This window comes from Ambystoma mexicanum, chromosome 10 (genome assembly GCF_040938575.1).
Source record: "Ambystoma mexicanum isolate Mex_15411 chromosome 10, UKY_AmexF1_1, whole genome shotgun sequence".
Classification (NCBI taxonomy): domain Eukaryota; kingdom Metazoa; phylum Chordata; class Amphibia; order Caudata; family Ambystomatidae; genus Ambystoma; species Ambystoma mexicanum.
In genome coordinates, this window is record NC_090932.1 from 239,138,785 (window position 1) to 239,157,730 (window position 18,946).

At 45.5% G+C, this 18,946-nt stretch overlaps 1 protein-coding gene across 1 annotated transcript in view; it reads right to left on the reverse strand.

The window, feature by feature from the left end:
- Positions 1–849: 849 nt before the first annotated feature.
- Positions 850–18,946, reverse strand: part of LOC138491318 (vomeronasal type-2 receptor 26-like) — a 99,749-nt gene continuing 81,652 nt past the window's right edge. Inside the window, exon 4 of the mRNA XM_069617771.1 lies at positions 850–4,633. Within this exon, the coding sequence (XP_069473872.1) occupies positions 3,717–4,633 (917 nt within the window). The 3' untranslated portion in view covers positions 850–3,716. The remainder of the gene's footprint in view (positions 4,634–18,946) is intronic.

The window sequence follows — 18,946 nt, forward strand, 5'->3', positions numbered from 1 at the left end:
AGCTTGCGATCTGGTTCTTGTAGGTAGTTTTTATGAGGGGATAGCCCCCCCAAAGTGTATTATGTCAGTCAATGGAGTGCAATTAACTTCACAGGAAAAACAAGCTTATATGACCAGTGGTGGAATTGAGGAATTCTAGGACATTTTTTTGTTCAACCCCAAGAATAAGAGGTGGGTGAAAACATAGATAAATGGTTGGGAACCCTTGGAAGGAAGGAAGGAGGGAGGGAGGGAGGGAAGGAGGGAGGGAGGGAGGGAGGGAGGGAGGGAGGGAAGGAAGGAAGGAAGGAAGGAAGGAAGGAAGGAAGGAAGGAAGGAAGGAAGGAAGGAAGGAAGGAAGGAAGGAAGGAAGGAAGGAAGGAAGGAAGGAAGGAAGGAAGGAAGGAAGGAAGGAAGGAAGGAAGGAAGGAAGGAAGGAAGGACGGACACAGGAAAGAAGAAGGACACAGGAAAGAAGAAGGGATCATGGACAGGTTGGTAAATACGGGTGGACCAAGGGTAGGGGGGAGGAGGGATGGAAGGATGGATTTGATTGAGTATTATTGTAAGGAAACAAACTGATTGCATTCAATTTGTGAGAGAAAAAACAGACAACATTTCTTGGAGGGTAGACTGACTAAAACTGGCTAGGATAACATGCACATTTAGGAACTTTCATATGAATTTGGAAGCAAAAGTGACATCTTCAAGGCTTTGTGTCAGGAAACGCTTCTTCAGAACATTATTTTAAAGCAATACATATTTATAAGAGGAAAAACAGCAATATATTTATCAGAATAGTTTATCTGGTTTTGCGAGCAAACACTTGACACTAATATCATTGTGAACAAATCTACAAACTGAGACACATTTGAGAAGCAACAGGTTGATTGACTTTAATTTGTTAGAGGAAAACAAGGTAATGTACCTGCAGGAGTACAGGCAAGGCTTGGACAGAGGAAAACATATTTAGCAAGAGACTTAATTGAAACGCAACACGTTTCTTTAATTATATTGTCTTGAGAAAAACAATGGCATTTTGATATAAATAGACACACCAGTGTTTTGCAAGCTGACATATCTTGAGTAACCGAATATTGGCAGACAGAAACCTCATATGATGTCATTTGCAACATAAAGAAACAACATGTTTATGACTGTATGCATGCATGTTTGCGTGTCTATATAGCAGATGTGCACAAGACATACAGTAGAATGTTAAAGTTGTTCCGGTTATTGGCTAGTAGCTAATGTACCTGTCGAAGATGTGTGATAAAGCCATCATGTGGTGCCTGCAGCGGCGCAGGCCAAGGCAACAAGCCTTACACAGTAGTCCAGGCACACTGTGCTAGTCACTGCGACTACTAAGAGAGGGCCATTGGGAGGCAAGCTGGTTACAATGGGCCTCTTTATGGGTCCGGCTGTAACCCTACCGGTGCTACCGGGGGGTTGCTGCCGGACCCGTAACAAATTACCAGTAACTGTGGCATCTCTGCCTGATTATGAGTTTGTGTTAGTGCCCGCTCTGATGTCCCATTAGATTGCATTGGAGAAATACGGTAGTACCACTGGGATAATACCACCAGCGGTAATACCTCCACCATCCACATGCTGCAGTTTTAAAGCGCATGGTTTCACTATTTCATAATCAAAAGGACTGAAAAAAAAGGAAGTCATTCCAACATCACCAGTTTTTCCAGTTACCTTGCAGGTTCACAGTCTGATCCAGCTTCACACCCAGGTGTTTCTTCCATAGGGAAGCACCGGGCGGGGCTCCCGCATCAGAGAGCCTACAACAATCATTGCAGAAGGACCTCTGTGCTGTTCAAATTCAGTTTCAACAGGTGGGGTCCATCCAACCAGTCAGGCAGCCAGGCATTGCCCAAACGTGGCCCTAGAGCCTGCCTGGTTGTTAACTTGAAGGCAGATCTATATATCATGTGCATAGGCCAAAGGCGTGGATGTGCTTAGCCAGCCGTTGGTTATGATGAAATTCAAAATAGTCAATTTCCCTTTTAGGCTATAGGGATGCACAGATCTTTGACTGATCCCGAACGGCATTCATGGTACCAGAGGCGTTGCTAGGGGGGGGCGCTAAGGGGGCTATAGCCCCTGGTATTTTGGTTGTAGCCCCGGATAGAATCTCAGGAGCTTCAACCAAAAGCCTAGCTAGCCCCCAGTCCCGACAGTTCCAACATTAGCGTAGCCCCGGGTCTTTTCCAGACCTAGCAACACCCCTGCATGGTACTCTTCCTAGACTAATCGTCTGCTCAGTTTGTCAAAGTGGGATGGTCCCCAAGACCCCAATCTGCCCATAGTTACAAACAAAACAATGTGGCCCCCTCTATGGATTGCAAGGGTACCGCAACCATGATGGGGGATGAAATACATTATTAATGCAGCAACACAGGCCTTGCTACTGTGTTAGGACAGCACGCGCCTCTAGCCTCTATGGCCACAGGCCCTTCATATCACAAACCCATTGGAGGGCAAATAATCTGGGTCTGCACTAAAGAAGCAAATGGAAGCCTGGCCTTGCATCTGGGGATCAATACAATATGCGTGCCATGCAACCTGCATGTGAAGTGCCAGCTGTCCCAGTGTTTCTGCATCTTCCTGAGTCTGTTAGGTGTCAGACAAGGCTGCCAGCAGGCAAGGCAGCCAGCAGGCAAGGCAGCAGTGCACTGCCTCTTACTACTCTACCAACTACCCTGCTTGATGCACTGCCCTCAGCAGGGAATCAGATGTGACACGGAGGCATGACCTGTGATGAAGTTCAATGTGGGTTCCCGGACCCATGCAGTTGCTATCTCTGATGTGGTACAGTGGGACTGGCAGGAGGGCCCTGATCTTCTTGCCTTGTATAGGGCATTCAGGGTTTAAAGGGGAACCCTTACAATTACTACTGCAGTACATTGTCATGCAAAGGATTATGGGGTACAATGCTCAACACATGAAGAGTGGCTTGCATATCAGCTAACACCGAACATCACATCATAGATGAGTTTTATATTTCTTCTGGTTTGGTGTATTTTGTGTTCTTTTTCAAGGTTTCACTTTTCATTTCTTGTGTTATTTACATTGTGCTAAAAGGTCTGTGTATGTTAAGACGGTGGAAAGGCAAACTCAGAGGGAAATGGCATATCAGAAGCAAATTCTCAGGCCAGTGGTATACATTTAGAATATCCAGGTATCACATTTTTCTTTTAGAAGCCAGAAGATTGTTTTCATTTCTGGTGTGTAATGTAACGTTCCCATGAAGTCACATCTTTCTCTGTGTTTCCTTTAGAAATCAATGGAGGTCAGAATTCCACTGAAGGGCACTACACCCATTTGCACCTCTGTTGAAAGTGCACCCTCCATGCAATTTTGAACGTGTCCACCATGTAATGAAAAAACAAGTGTAAACCGCAGACACAATCACCTTGTCATGTTACATTTCCACTACTATTGCAGGAGTAATTTTCAATGGATTCCTAAGGGATCTGTCTGTTTCAAGCAGATTTCATAGGAATCCATTGTTTTTATGCCAGCTTGAAAACACAGGCTGGCCGGAACAAAAGGCACATTTGGTAACCCTTGAAATTAGAGCAGGTAGAGGTGTTAGGTTCACTCTGCTCTCCAACGCTGCCTGCCAAATTAAAGAAAACACTGCGGGCGGGAAAGGTTTAGCTAATGTTTACTGCCACTTTTTTCACCACTTTTTTTCTGACCCACGGGACCTAAACAATGGTACTCTATAACTTCAAAGTGTAATTCTGCTTTCCAATTACATTGCCCCTTGTGTTCAGGTCTGGCCGCCACACGATTATGTAGCACTTTGGAAGAAATATACAGCCCAAGAGTCCAGCAGCAGAAGACAGTATTGCAAAGAGCTCCACAGACACCATGTACTTTCCCTTGACACTCAGGTAGGCAGGGAGAAAAGACAGCCAGACAGAGCAGAACACCACCATACTAAAGGTAATAAACTGGGCCTCGTTGAAACTGTCCGGCAACTTTCGGGCTACAAAAGCTACGATGAAGCTCAACAGAGCCAAACAGCCCATGTATCCGATTAGAGAGTAAAAAGCAATGGTAGACCCTTCATTACACTGTAAGATCATCTTCCTGGGTTCAGTCCATGTGTCATATTCTGGGAAGGGAGGGGAGCTGCTCAGCCACACGGCACATATCAGAACTTCCACCAGGCAGCACAGAACAATGAAACCGAAGGATACTCCGGGCCCAACGCATTTTCTTAAACTACTGTTGGGTTTAGTGGCATTGAATGCTAGGACCACTGTTATGGTTTTTGCCAGTACAGAGGAAACAGCTACTGTAAAGATAACCCCAAATGTTGCTTGTCGGAGCAAACAAGTAACCTTCTGAGGATAACCAATGAAAAGAAAGGAGCAGAGAAAACACAGCATGAGGGAGACAAGGAGGACGTAGCTGAGATGTCGGTTATTTGCCTTCACGATTGGTGTGTCCCGGTGTTTAATGAAGATGCCCAGAATTCCAGCAGTGGCTATAGTGAAAATAACAGCAACTATTGCCAATGACACACCTAAAACATCTTCATAGGACAGGTAGTCTATAGTCCGTGGGATGCATTTGTCTTTTTTCTCATTGGACCACTGATCTGCAGGACACTGCAAACAATTTTCCATATCTGAAAGACAAAATCATATTTTCAGTATTCCAGACATGCAGATATAGTGTAGAGATGTTTACATTAGAATTGAAAGAATCCACTAATATGATTGGTTCTCTGAGTATCAGGCAAGAAGGATCAACTATCACAAGAATTTGTTGCAGTACTTTATTAAATGAGAACCCGACAGGGGTTATGAGGGAGGAGAACCAAAAGAACCAAAAGCATCTCTTTATTGAAGTGAAGAAGTACAAGCAATATAACTAAAACTCATGTCTTGCTTGGTCAGTGGTTTCTTGATTGGCCTTCTAGGTCCGACCACATAGCACCAGCTGCAGATGACCCCCAAAATTTGAAATATATTTTGATTGGTCTAGTTCCACTAAGGGTTAGCTCTGCTGAGCTGGAGCAGTTTTGAGAGTGGCCTTGATGGGTCACTAGAGGTGCAAAGGGTAGGAACCCAGTGGTATGTTTAGTGTTGAGCAATGTTTTTCATAACAAGTATTGTTTCAAATAAAACAACCCGTAAACTTTTAAGGTAAAGACATTTGTTTTCCAAAACAGTGCTTCCCTTTCTGATTGTAAAATGAGGACTTTGTGCACAGACTTGTTCCTTTGTAGACTCACTTGTCTATGAGATGTTACCAAAGAGTCCTAGTTGAATCAACTCATGTTTTACTTAAGTGCAGACAAGATAGTTTTCAGAATTATTGGCCGCTCCAACAAATCGGAAAAAATGTGGGAGTGCCAAGTTTATTTTGGTGATTTTTTAAATAGCACCACCATCACTGGGTGCTGCCGGGGGGGAGGGGGTGCTGAGTCTCCCGATTGAGGTATCAAACCCATGAAGCAGACTATTGAGCAGAGTGCACTTGAGCAACTCTACTGCCTATGTATTGTACCATCTCTTGAACACGCGTCTTTTCAATGTGTGGCTTTACATTTTTGATATCCCCATGCTAAACCTGATACTAAAGCTCATTCCACTGAATGTAGAGACAGTCTTGAGATGGCAGGAATATTTGTAAGCATTCGGGGTCCAGGCCAAATAAAGCTTTATTTATGTGAATAACAGCATTAAGATATTTTTGAGCAGCAGAAATCTGGAATTGTAATAAACGAGAATATTTGTATAAGTTAATGCAGATGTGGGTTTTTGCGAGCGGTGTGTGTGTGCGTGTGAATATGGGTGCTTGTGTGTGCATATATGTCAGGACAGTTGGATTGATTGGAACACATCATGAGGCAATGACCTCTCCGACCTGTGTTCTTGAGATGCTGCAGTGCTTCAGCGGACTGACCAAATGATTTGATCTATTGCATCATCTTACAATGATCACAACCTGTTTGTAAAACTTCATGCACGCTTACAGCCTTTACAAGAGTACATTTTATCAATCTGTAACTTAGAAATTTAGCAATAAGATTCCAACGCTTGGACTATTGTGTAGGAGAACTTTTATCTTACTTACCTTTTCTCTGAAGAACTCAAAGTCCACCAGCAAATGACTTGATTAACATTGACCACTCCCCCACCTTGACTCCCACAAAGGAACGCATCTAATTATGCAGCCCCCTACTCCATCCCCAAATGATATACACATACCAAGAATATCAAGTCATGGTATATTAAGATCAATCATTAAGGCAAGCATGAATGTTTAGATAAACTCTACCTGAAAATGCTGCCCTGTCGACCCCCCACCTACCTAAGTGTTTCCTCTCTTCATGTACCTACCCTCTTTCTTTAATTCCCAAACCGATTATCAGTAGTCAACATTGCTTTATTTCGGCACACAACTGTAAAAGCGTACATGCTCATACCATTAAATAAAAGCCAATACAATACAATACAATTATATTTGAACATATCACACAACGTTTCTCATGAAACCGTCTAAAAACCCAAATCTACACCTTGGACTTCTGTTTGATAAAATGCAATGTAATACTGGCACATGGCAATTTATAAACATATTGCATGAATACATAACACAAAGCAATTAAAACCATCTAAAATCTATATCAACGGCCGGCCAAGACGTCGATTTGTTAAAGTGCAGTGCAATGCTGACACATGACTGTGGCAACATTCAAATGCATAGTTATTTATCCACTTACTAAAAATAAAGCACAATAATACATTGACATAACAAGTAACTTAAAACCTATTAAAACCTTTATCAACACTCCATACTTTACGAAGGATAAAGTGCAGTACAAAGCAGGACAATTATTTTATTCTCGTGCTCGTAGTCTGCAAACCCATTACTACTTCCAGGCAAATCAACCAATAGCAGAAAATCGGAGCACTCTTCTTTTTAGGTCTCATCAGCCATGCTCTGTGAATATCCTTGGTAATAGTAAAATCTGCAGCTAGATTCTCAGTATCTAAACAGAAAGCCATGGCAGACTCAACTGGACTGCCCCACTGGGACACCGGGACATCCCCCCGTTGGGCTTCTGGTCATAGGGCCTCTTTGACAACGTGGAAGGATACAATAAAGCGTGCGGATTGCGTGAATCCACCTAGGTGGTTTCATTGAATTGGCTGCTTGCTGGCTGCCACCACCGACGGCACTCTGACGCTGGCTCTGCGGATTTCTTTTTTTCTTCCCAGCTGGCTGTGCGCCTGCGCATGAGGGCCTAGGCAGGTCGGGGAACCGAAACGGCACGTGCCTTTTTTCACACACATTCAGGTGCGGTGTTAAGTGTTGGGTGTGCGTGCGGTGCGTGCCACTGCCGGGGCAGCGGCTGTGAGGCCTTCGGCTGGCATTTCCTTGATATCGAAGGTAAGATAGACCAACGCTTTATTATTCTACTCATTACTGAGTTGCCATCAATCAAACGAAGGGGAAAACGGAGCAGAGGAAGGAAAAAAAAACATAGCGTGTGTATGAACATCAGAACTAGCTTGATGCGTTTGCTGATTTCAGAGTGAACCATAACAAACTCCATGAACTTCTGACAAAGAATGCAAATTAATCACAACATGGGGTGAGAAGAAATGAAGGGCTCTTTTCCAATCAATAAGAAGGCAGGATGAAATATTCCCGCCTTCTTCTGCATCCTGGGCCGGCGCCTCGACTCTTCTCCCTGCAGCCCAGTGGGCGCTAGCTGAGGGTGGAGTTGGACTTAGCTTAGGGAATAGGTCAGAGCACATAAAATGGCATTTAATACCGCCTATACACAAGCAGTGGCGTAACACAAAATGTGGGGGCCCCCCTGCGAGCCATGCTGAGGAGGCCCCCCAACTCAGCAACAAATCACGGGTTGCGCCACACTCTGGGCCGGCCTAGACTGTCACGCTTGCACAATACGCATGAACGTGCTGCTGAAGGGGTATGCCGCACACTGCACTAGGAAAAAGATATAAATATGTGTTTTAATGCAATATGCAGCACACTTTCTGAGATAAATTGGCTATAAAGCCAGAGTGTTTGCAATTGTTTTGTAGGGTAACACAATCCAATACATGCAAGTCACCAACAGTGCACAGGAACATTAATGCTTCCAACTGGCTGCACAATGTAGACCAGTGTAAACATGTAATAACATTATAGTACAGAATGCAAGGCCACATTTAGACATACCTAGACTGTTTTCTCATCAAGAAGAGAGCACACAATAAAGCATGTGTCTCCATGGCCTCGAACAACTCTTTAAAATCTGCAAGGAACTGGTCAATCCTGTTGTGGTCTATACCTCTTCTGTTCCCTCCCATGCCCTCTGTACAGCTCTGGCCTCTCATTTCTCTGCTAAATCTCAGGACATCCTGTCCTCTTCCTCTCTCGGCCCATTTTGGCCATCTCTTCTCTCCTCCTCCTTTTTCCTCTTTCTCTCTGACAACACCTGACGAGGTTTCTAGACAAGTCCGATCTATGAAAGTGTCGTCCAAACGGGTGCTCCGCTGCTCCTCCAGAACCATCAAACCCCATATTGACACCCTCGCTCCAGCCTTGGCCGATTTCTGTAATCACTCTTTCGCCACTGCAATGTTCCCCTCTCCCTTTCAGCACTCCCTTGTGCACCCACTCCTCAAGAAGCAGTCTGCTGTTCCTACCTGCTGGAAAACTATCGCTCAATCTCCACCTTTCCTGAGCAAACTCTTGGAAAAGCTTGCCATCTCCCAGCTTACTCTCCACACTGAATCTGTTGGTTGTCTCCATGACCATCAGTCTGGCTTCAGAGCTGCCAGAGGCATGGAAACTGCTCTCCTTAACACCTGTGCTGCTCTCTAACCTTGATTCCAGCATTCCTTCTATTCTCATCCTTCATCTTTCCTCTGCTTTCGACAGGGTCAACATAGCCATCCTGATCAATCGACTCTGTGAGAACCTGGGCATCACAGATCAGACCCTAGAGTGACTGACTGACCTACTTCCACTTGGACCGCCACTCCGCTCCCAGGTCGATCGTGGTCCCATTCTCTCCGCCAGCTCTCTCTACCTGTGGCATTCCCCAGGGCTCTATCCTCTCACGCTGGTTTTTCAACCTCTACTTGGCCACTTTGGCCTCCCTGATCTCTACCTTATCCTCTAACATTCAGTGTTGTGCGGATGACTCAGCTTTCCTTCAGGCTCCTCTCATCCTCCTCTCCTCTCTTGCTCATTCCTGACTGTCTATCCACGATTCAGGATTGGTGCGCCTCCAACAATCTCTGCCTTAATGCCAGTAAGACAGAGATCCTTCTCATTGGGACCCTTGCCACTGTGTTTCCTCTCTCACTATAGCAGACCATCTTGGGCCCTCTTCCTTTGCCTTCCTGCGAGGCAAAAAACCTTGGTGTCATCTTCAATGCCACACTCTCTTTCTCTCCTAACATCTCGGACATCACCAAGAAGTCCCACTACCAGCTGCTCCTCCTCAAAGGGACTCTTCCCTTTCTCACTCTCCACCAGAAGCTCACTGTCTCTAAGCTGGACTACTGCAACAGCCACTTTCTCAATCTGTCTTCCTCTAGTCTCCGTCATCTGCAAATAATCCAGAACAGGACTGCAAGACTTAGCCTTGGCCTCAAGCCCTGGGATTGTATTTCTCCAGCCCTGAAATCTCTCCACTGGCTGCAAGGATCAAGTTCAAGAACCTTTGCATTGCCCACAAGGCTTTCTGGGGCCAGTGCCAACACTAAATCCAATGCTCTCTTCCAAAATACCTTCTTTCTCTAACCCTTCACTCAGCTACCTCCAACTCTCTAAGGCTTAGACATTTCTCCAGGCAGAGAGTGGGGGTAGACCTCTCTCCTCTGCTGGTGCCTCCAACTGGAATGGCCTCCCTGCCCCTCTCAAACTTGAGGCGGACAACCTGAAGTTTCGGAAGCAGCTAAAAGCTTTCCTCTTCTCTGCTGCTTTCGCTCTCTCTCCCCCCCTGCTGACCTACCTGTCTGCTGTACTGACTGGCTGCTTGGCTACCCTATGAGTCTCTCTGAGTCCAGGCTCTTTCTTGATTGGTCACCCTTGCACTGCCTCCGGGCCTACCATGCACTTAGGGGCTGTAACTGTAACCCTGCAGTCCATTGTTCTCCTTGCACAACCAATAGCTGCTCTGCCCTGGCTGCACTTACTGTGAGCATTGCTGCCCTGTTTTCCCCTCCCCTCTCACTTGCACTTCCCTGCTCCCTTTTCCCTTGCACTTCTCGTTCTCACAATGACACAAGGCCTAGTGAGATCGTTTGTCTTGTCCTCCCTCTATCATCCCTCCCTTGTGTACACTTGTGTACAGGCGCATTATAAATGACTTGAATCACATCATATCATTTTATCACAGATGCCCAAAAAAATATACAATGCCGCAGTAAGAAATGGCTAGACTGGCAGCACCCAAATGCCAATCTAGCCAGGTAATTAAAGTTAGCAGGACTACTTTATCAGAAATGTCCAGTTAAAAGAAAGTCATACCAAACTGAGGAATGACTAGACTGGCTAAATCAAAATGCCTCTCTAGCCACTAATACCACATATCATGCCTGCTTAGCCTGGACATGGACAACCATTATGATTTATCACACAATCCTGCCCCCCCACACATCCACTCTCCCTCCCACCCACCACCCCAACCTCCACAATCAGCTCCTTGGCCCAGAATTACCTCTGCGTCCCTCTTCCTTGTCCCAGAGCTTTCGTATGAGGCTCCTTGCCTCATAGGTAAGTACTGGGATGCGGAACAGTGGGACTAGGAGTGATGAAGATTACAGGTAGCTAAATCAGGCATTACCTCCATGTACCTCTACCTCTTCCCAGTACTTTTGTATGAGGCAGAGTGCCTCAAACACACGTACTGCCTCGTATATAAGTACTGGGACGAGAAAGAATAGGGCTAGGAGTAAGCAAGGCATTAAACACAAGTAGTAGCGCAACACCATTGAGTTGACTGGGCTTCAGCACTACCCCCGCTGACATTTTGGGCTAAATTGACTGAACTTGGCTAACCTTTAGAGCAGTTCCCCACCGAACAGGACACAGATTTTAAACGGCACCTGGTTTTTGCTGTTAACAAGAACCCAGCAATTACCAACGTAAAGCATTTCACTGTTAGTACCTGCATTCAAATGCCACATTGTTTAGGCGATTGAAATCGTGATGTGGGTTTAGTTCTTGCATGCCAGGGGAGTGATTGGAAGGGTAGAGAGGGAACAGGAAACTTATAGGAGAGAGTTAACTGCTTGTAACATTGAATTTGCACTAGAATAGTCTCATTAAAATGCTTAAATAATTTGGATGCGCCCACACAAATAAGTTTCCCCCTCCCCACCGCATGTGAAGTTAGCGCCTCTCCCAACATTTGAAGGGTTAGCCCCCCGAAATGAAGGTTTTCTTGTGCCCCTGTACACAAGCACATACACCATTCACCTTATACACACCCAGTCACCCATTTAAGTGTGCACCCTTTCACCATACACTCACAGAGGTAGCCACCTATACATTTATGTGTGCACCCTTTCACCATGCAGGCACACCCCCACAGCCACCCATACATTTAAGTGTGCACCCTTTCACCATACACACACAGGCAGCCGGCTATACATTTGAGTGTGCACCCTTTCACCATAGACTCATACACGCACACCTCATGGAGTTGAGGGGGGGCCCTATTACTTAAAAAAGAAATTGGGGCTCATTACGGGTCCAGCGGTAACCGTGCCGGTGCTACCGGCGGGTTGCCGCCAGACCCATAAAAAATTACTATGGCCTGACTTCCCGGTGCCACCGTGCTATTTCAAGTCCGGCAGCTGGGAAATCAGGTGCCGGTAATTTCGTTAAACCCCAGACTCCAGGGGAATGGGGACACAGAAGCACCTGCACCATTGTTAACGGTGCCGGTGCTTCCGTGACAGGTCTGCCTACCGTGGCTGCTGTGCCTGGCAGGGTCAGACCTGTCGGGCACAGCAGCCCCATCAGGCAGACCTGTAATATGCCGGTCCGGAAACAACATTGCCTGTAAGCTTACCAGCACCGTTGTTTCCGGACCGGCATGGTCAGAATGAGCCCCATTGTTTCTTTTTTAAGTCACTATAACTTCATTAAGAAATTATTTCAGTTACGGACCGAACCATAATCAAAATAATTTCTTTATGATGGCTGAGTGGCTTCAAAAACAAACAATTTCTTTTTGAAGGCATAGGGTTCCCCACCCCCCCACCCCATGACATGGAGGCCTCCAGCCTAGGGTCTTCCATGTCATGGGGTACGGGGGCCCTCAGACTTCAAAAAGAAAGTTTCTTTTTGTTGTCACTCTGCCTTCATAAAGAAATTATTTCTGTTACAGAAATGTTCTTTATGAATGCAGAGTGAATTTCAAAAGAAACTTTTTTTTTTTTTAGACATTTTTTTTTTTTTTTTTTCCTGGGGTCCCCTCCCAGCCATGTGCTGGTGGGGCCCCCCACACCCTGGGCCCCCCCCGCAGCCCCCGCGGTGTACACAAGTGTTTCAAGGTTCGAAATAAGTACCCACACTATCAGGCCCAGGCCAGTCGATTCCAAGTGGGGCCCCCACTCACACTCTGCGCATCCCTGGAGGGTCTGCTCACAAGTAGCCCGGATCACGAAAACACACTAATCATCCGGATCAGAGGTGCATCCAATTTGTCATTCGCTCTCTCGCTGGCGGCAGATGCTCTGGGATTCAACCTTAAGTGACAGCTCGGGCCTCCGGACGTGTGTGCGCGCTACAGCAACACGGCCGCCCGTACTGACTGCAGGTGAACAGTCTGCAGCTTCATATGGAGGGGGGAAATTAACAGCGAGATGGAAATGGCTGAAGCAGCAGAGAGGCTGATCGAGCCGGCGAAAGGGGGGGGGGGGGACGAAAGCAGAGGGTTAATAAATTAATGGCGCACGAAAACATTCCCAGCTTTTCCATTCCACAGTCAACTATTTGCTCAGAATCTGTCTTTCTTTGTAATTTCGGGTCATTCCTATGTCATTTATTACCTCGAATGAAGAGTGATAACACAAAGAAGTGTAAAAAGCATTATTATCGCACAGGCAGACTCGAGAGCTATTCTTTAAATACATGTCTACTGTGGTGTGTCTCTCTGCGTTCCTGTTTCCAGCAGGGAGTGCCAGTGGGAGGAAGGCGGACCTTCTTATCCCTTTAGGTTTGGGGATGTGGTTGTACACACAGAGTGCACAAGTGTAAAAATAGCAACTAGGTTTGTGGTATTAATCGTGCATGGTGTTTTTACTGTGTGAATGGAAATTAAATTACTAGGCATTTGTTTTTTCGGACAGGACTGTGTGAGTGGATGGAACTGTTGGAAACCGGTTTTAGCCAGCTCCCCGGATACATGTTGCTGTAGTTAAGAAAAGAACAGTGCACAAGTGCCACACACACGTACACATGTGTATGTGAGCCAGTCTCTGTTCATTTTTCGCAACCTCCCATGTGAGGCAACCATGTAGAAGGCCAGATAGGGAGGTGCGCTGTCAAGTAATAGTGTTCTGCTAAATGGAGAAAAGATGCATGGGAACCCCAGAATAATGTATTCTTCTCACACAGATGTTGTGGAATGGGCTAAGGGGCTCAAGCTGCCTGTAATACGGACTATGCTACATGCAACAATTCTGTACTTAAAAGTTGCCCAACCCTATGGAAGCATGGTTCTCGCACCTAGAAACACTTGTATACAGGCGTGTTATAAATGACTGATCATATCATGTCATTGAAGGTGCAATGTATGTCCCCAGCACTTAATTCAGACCCACAGAGAGCGTGAGAGAACATCAGCAGGCTGACATTAAGCTTCCGGAGGCAACTGTGGAAAAATGCACCTGGAGGGACAGGTTATGTGGGACTGAGGCAGAAGACTGACTAAGCATTAGATAGGTTTGGAACTCAGCTGGGGCTGAAGGCAAGAAGACAATGTTGAATCAAGATAATTGTCCTCTACAAAAACATTCCACACCCAGTCTTTGTGGGTGTGTTTCCGGACTAAAGTACTTTGAATGGGTGCACTAGCATTTGGGATGCCAGCGTGCAAATCCTGGAGAGTGTATTTAAAATCCACAGGTATAACCCAATAGACCGCTGCTCAACTCAGAGAAGAGAGAGGTTTTCTTCCTCCCTGCTCACAATGCTGCACCCCTCCTTACCTTCCACAGTTTCTTCACATTCTCATCTTCACTCCATACCTAATTGCTCGCAAGCTATGGGTCCTTTTTGGAGGCGTAGCTAGGATTTCCTAACTAGTGGGGCCTGAAGCTAATGTAGTTGGGCCCACCACAGTAATATTAAGATCTTCAAATGCCTACACACAGTGCTGATGAGTGGGCATTTACAGATTCTGGGGGGCCTTGCCTCCTGAGGCCCTACCCTGTCAACGCTTCTGGTCCAATTGACTGTAACCTTAAGTTTCTTCAATTCATCAGCCCCAAAACAGTTGCTGATTGGTTCAGCCTGCTGTTCTTACCCTATCAACAATATGTGTAAGAATGTTCTTTATATGGGCTTAAAATGCTGTGGGTAGCTTACTTCCGATGTCAGTGTGCAACGTTTTTGCTGTGCTTTCATTTCTACTTTTTAAAATGTGAGACTTCGGAATTGTGTCCCTAAGTTTACAGAATGCAATGTTTCGCTCTTGTTTCACAATTTTCCTTGCACGTGGTGTTTTGGGATTTTGTGTCCGAGTTCCTACAAATCAGCGGTTCATGTCATACTTTTTCAATTCTCTTTCTTCAAATTTGAAACACTTTGGAATTCTGTACAAGAGGTCCCAGGATTCAACATTTCACACTTGCTTCAATTCTCTTTCTTTGAACGTGCGACTCTTTGGGATTTCATACCACATTAACCCTGAATGCAGCATTTATTTGTGGGTTATCCCTTGAACGCATCGGGTTTCTGCTGTTTCTGTTTTCCCCGTCGAGCTCTGGCAAAGGCTTTCCCATCTGCTTATCCTCTGCTTATCCTCTGATTCCAAGGATACCTCAGCAAGTTATCATCTCATCTTGGCCCCTGGGGGCGTCTCTCATGAAGGCCTGGTAGGCAAGCTCTCGTATGCTTCTTTCAGCGTTTGGTTATGTACTTCTTAGTTTACCTTTTGGACTTGTGTTGCATCTGTCCTCGCTCCCATTTGTGCAGCTTAATGGCAGGTCTGCAGAGTCTTGGTCTGCATACCTGCCTCTGTGACCATTCAACGCTGATGTCACACCTCGAATTTGGCAGCATCTCCAAGCTTACAACCCCGGACATTCCCTAATATGGGTAGCCAACCACCTCCTCTCTGATCAATCTAATAGCCACCCAGTGCCGTGTGCGGGTCTGCAGCTGTTTGCTTTGAAGGTAGAATGTTACAAGAGATATTGAATATTTATTGTTAGCTGTTTTACACTTCTAGAGTTTTCGCAGATTTCTGGTGAATATTTAATATTTATTATTAGCTGTTTTACAGTTCTAGAATTTTCACAGATTTCTATTGAATATTTATTATTTGCTGTTTTACAGTTCTAGAGTTTTCGCAGATTTCTGTTACTTAATAAAAACATTTGTTACCGTCCATGATTTATTTGACATGTTTCTTATGTTTATTGAGAATGATATTGCACTAGTGGTTTGTCCATCTATCATTGAAGATCTACTTTTCGAGATCATGAACTTATTTAAAACATGTATTTTTTTAATCCATATATGATTTAAACATGGTTTAAATGCACTAATTTGGACTCATTTTATTCAACATCTTCTTGGGGGATACTCACAATCCCGTGATAGGAGGGTTGGGCTCACGCGCTGTGCTCGCTCCTTTGGCGAAATATGGGGCCACTTTGAAAACAAATTCCAATGCCACTTTTGGTTCCCAGTCCAGCCCTGCCTGCCATATGCCGTATGCCTGCCGTATGCTTCCTGCTTGAACAACGGGACTAGATATTTCACTCAGAGGTCATCATACTCATGGCAAAAAAAACAGAAAATGGATGGTTGACTCCTCCATTGATCCACACATTGGGCAGGCAACTCTAAAATCCCCTTGCCACTCTTTAATGAACAAGCCCAGTTTCAAGATGTTGATACAGAGCTCAATAAAAAGACTTTGTGCAAGGCAAGGGATCAGTGTATCCAAATTGGCTTCAAGGCTACAATCGGCCTTGCTTCTTAAGTCATTTCTACCAGCAGTGAGATTTTTACAGGCTGCCACCATGGAGCATCGGGAAAACTCAACACAAACCTCTTTGATGAGTCCCTTTGCTTCACTAGTCATGGCTTCCGGGTTTAGCCAAAGATGACCTAAAGTCAGCCTCATTAACCATGTTTTTACATCTTTCAACCACAAGAGTGACCTCAACCCCCCTAAGGACAGCAAGTATGTCAATGCCTTTCTGTAACATGTCAGTCCCGGGGAGGACCACAGTCTAGCCCAATTCACTAGTGGCTTCTGCATGATGTAATCCTTAGCAGGTTGGCGATCGCACTCCATGCGCAAAAAACGTGCACCAGGAGTGCACATGGATAGCATTAATAATAATTTTAAGAATTTGTTTTCAACAGTGCTCAAAGGTTGGATTCTGGCACAACTCCATATCTCAGCTCCATGCGAAGCCAAGGCAAGTGCATGGGACTGGTACAAGTGGAGAACTGGGGTGATTGCTCCGCTAGTGTGACTACGATAAAACCATCTTATGCCCTCGCAATACTTCTCCAGGGTCACAATCGTCTTTGCAACTTGATTAGTCCATAACCTGTTTTTGGAAAACTTGATCCAAAGATAGTAACAAGTGGACCCATATGCAGGCAGGGTGGTAACATGACCTGGGGGACAATACGTCCCATGCTTTTTCCCCCCAAGGTATTACATGAAACATTGGGTAAGTGTTGGCAATAAAAGGTTGTGGGATTTTATTGCACAGTTATGGTCATAACAAACATGATCATAATTACAGTAACCATAATATGCTGTACTTTTGGGCATCGGGTCCCGAGGTTACCCCCTCTGGCCCGTGCCGCCATACTTGCCCCACGACAGTGTGGTCACTGTACAGTGACCTGTCTTCTTTCTCTTTCTTCTCATCCTTTTTCTAGGGTGGGAGGGTTCTGGGAAAAAGAAGAGACTCTGAGTGCACAGAGTACTCTTTGGTATGGGTCCATGTGCAGGGACCACAAACTGGTTCGCTTGTGTCCCCGCACAGAGATCACAAGCTTTTTCTGTTTTCTGCTGTCAAAACAGCTCCTTATATGGGACCCAGGGGCTGTCCCCGGGGTCCTTCTGTGTGGTGGGGGGCTGTGGTGCCAGCCCCCGGCTGGCTGATGCTGACAACAAATTGCACCTTATGGTGCCTAACAACTGCTCCCCCGCCTACTTCCTGTCTTTGGGGGCCCTGATGCGTTGCATCCCTGTGGGAGGAGGGCAAGGTGTTGATTAACACCTTGCCCTTCCCTTTCCTGGTTTGGCAACTGCGCGTCACCTTTGTAGTTTGGTGAGGAAAAAGGGGATCACTGGCCCATTTGTTGGGTTGCTGCTCCCCCTCTCCCCTGCCTGGCTGCCATGGGGCACAGGTTACCAGGCCTCACAAGGTGCCTGCAGATTTGCCCATCATAGGTGATGAATTGCTCGAGTTTAGAACCATGAACCCCTATAACTAACTTAACCTGCCTGGCCAATCTATGTCTGAAGATGATAGTTTTAGTCTTATCTTTATTTAATTCAAGCCTCAATTCCTCACACTTCCTCAGAAATATTGCCAGAGTGAATTTGAGCACCACTGGAGACGTCACCTGCAAGATTGAGACATCTGCGAAGAAGAGGCCAGGGAAAAAAAATTGCCAATTTTAGCGGGGGTCAAGATTACACACCACTAGCTCTTCGATTACCTAATTAATATATAAACTAAACAGGAGTGGTGCCAATACGCACCTCTGCCTACCTCATCGCTGCACATCAATTGACACAGTTAACTGACCAGCGAGGCCCCATCTAACAGATGCTTTATTAGACCTGTACAAAGACTGAATAGAGGTCAATACATCTTGATGTATATTCTTCTTTACCAGCACTAGCCAAAGCAAGTCCTCTGGGATGCAGTCAAATGCCCTATTTAAGACTGTATATTTTTTAAGGGCAGAAGCTCCGGTCTATAGTACTTGTCCTTTTTTGAAACCCGGCCTGCAGGTTACTGACTATCCCAGCCGACTCAGCCTAATACTGCAAACATTCCATAAAACCTTGGCAAAAAGCTTTTCACTCCATCATGGTGTGATATTGGTTAATAGTTCTCAGGTGATCACTGTTGCTCTTCTTAAATATTGGAATGATTTCTGCTGACCACCAGGATTGGGGAAAAGTTACCAATTTGATAACTGTGTTAAATAAACAGGAAACAACAGAGGCCCAAATATGTGGTTCATCCCTGTAGAGAACAACTGGGACTCTGTCGGGGACTGTGGTTTTACCACCCATTCGAGCTTTGATGGCACCTTCAACCTCTTTCACAGTCACCTCAGTTGGCTTCAACATCTAATTGGGGAATGTGATTTCCAAACTCTCAATGGGAGGGAGTTCAACTGAGTCAGAGTATAACCCCCAGAGAGATTCTGCCATAACAAAGGTGGTATACTACATTGAAAGGTGTTTTGAGCGTGCTGATCTTTCCTTGCCACCGTCTTCCGAAACAGATGACAATCACCCTCTTTGCAGGCTTGTGTTAGTGCGTCCCATCTGTCCTTATTATAACAAGCTTTTTTGTCCTCAATCAGTGCCTTGTAGGATGCCCTAAGAGTACGTTGTCTCGCTATGAACAGGCTGCCCTTTATGCCCTTTATACAATTTAAAAGGTCCTTTTTTCTGCTGTACGCTCTTCGTCGAACCAACTCTTATGATTGAGCACCCTCTTTTTAATGGTTC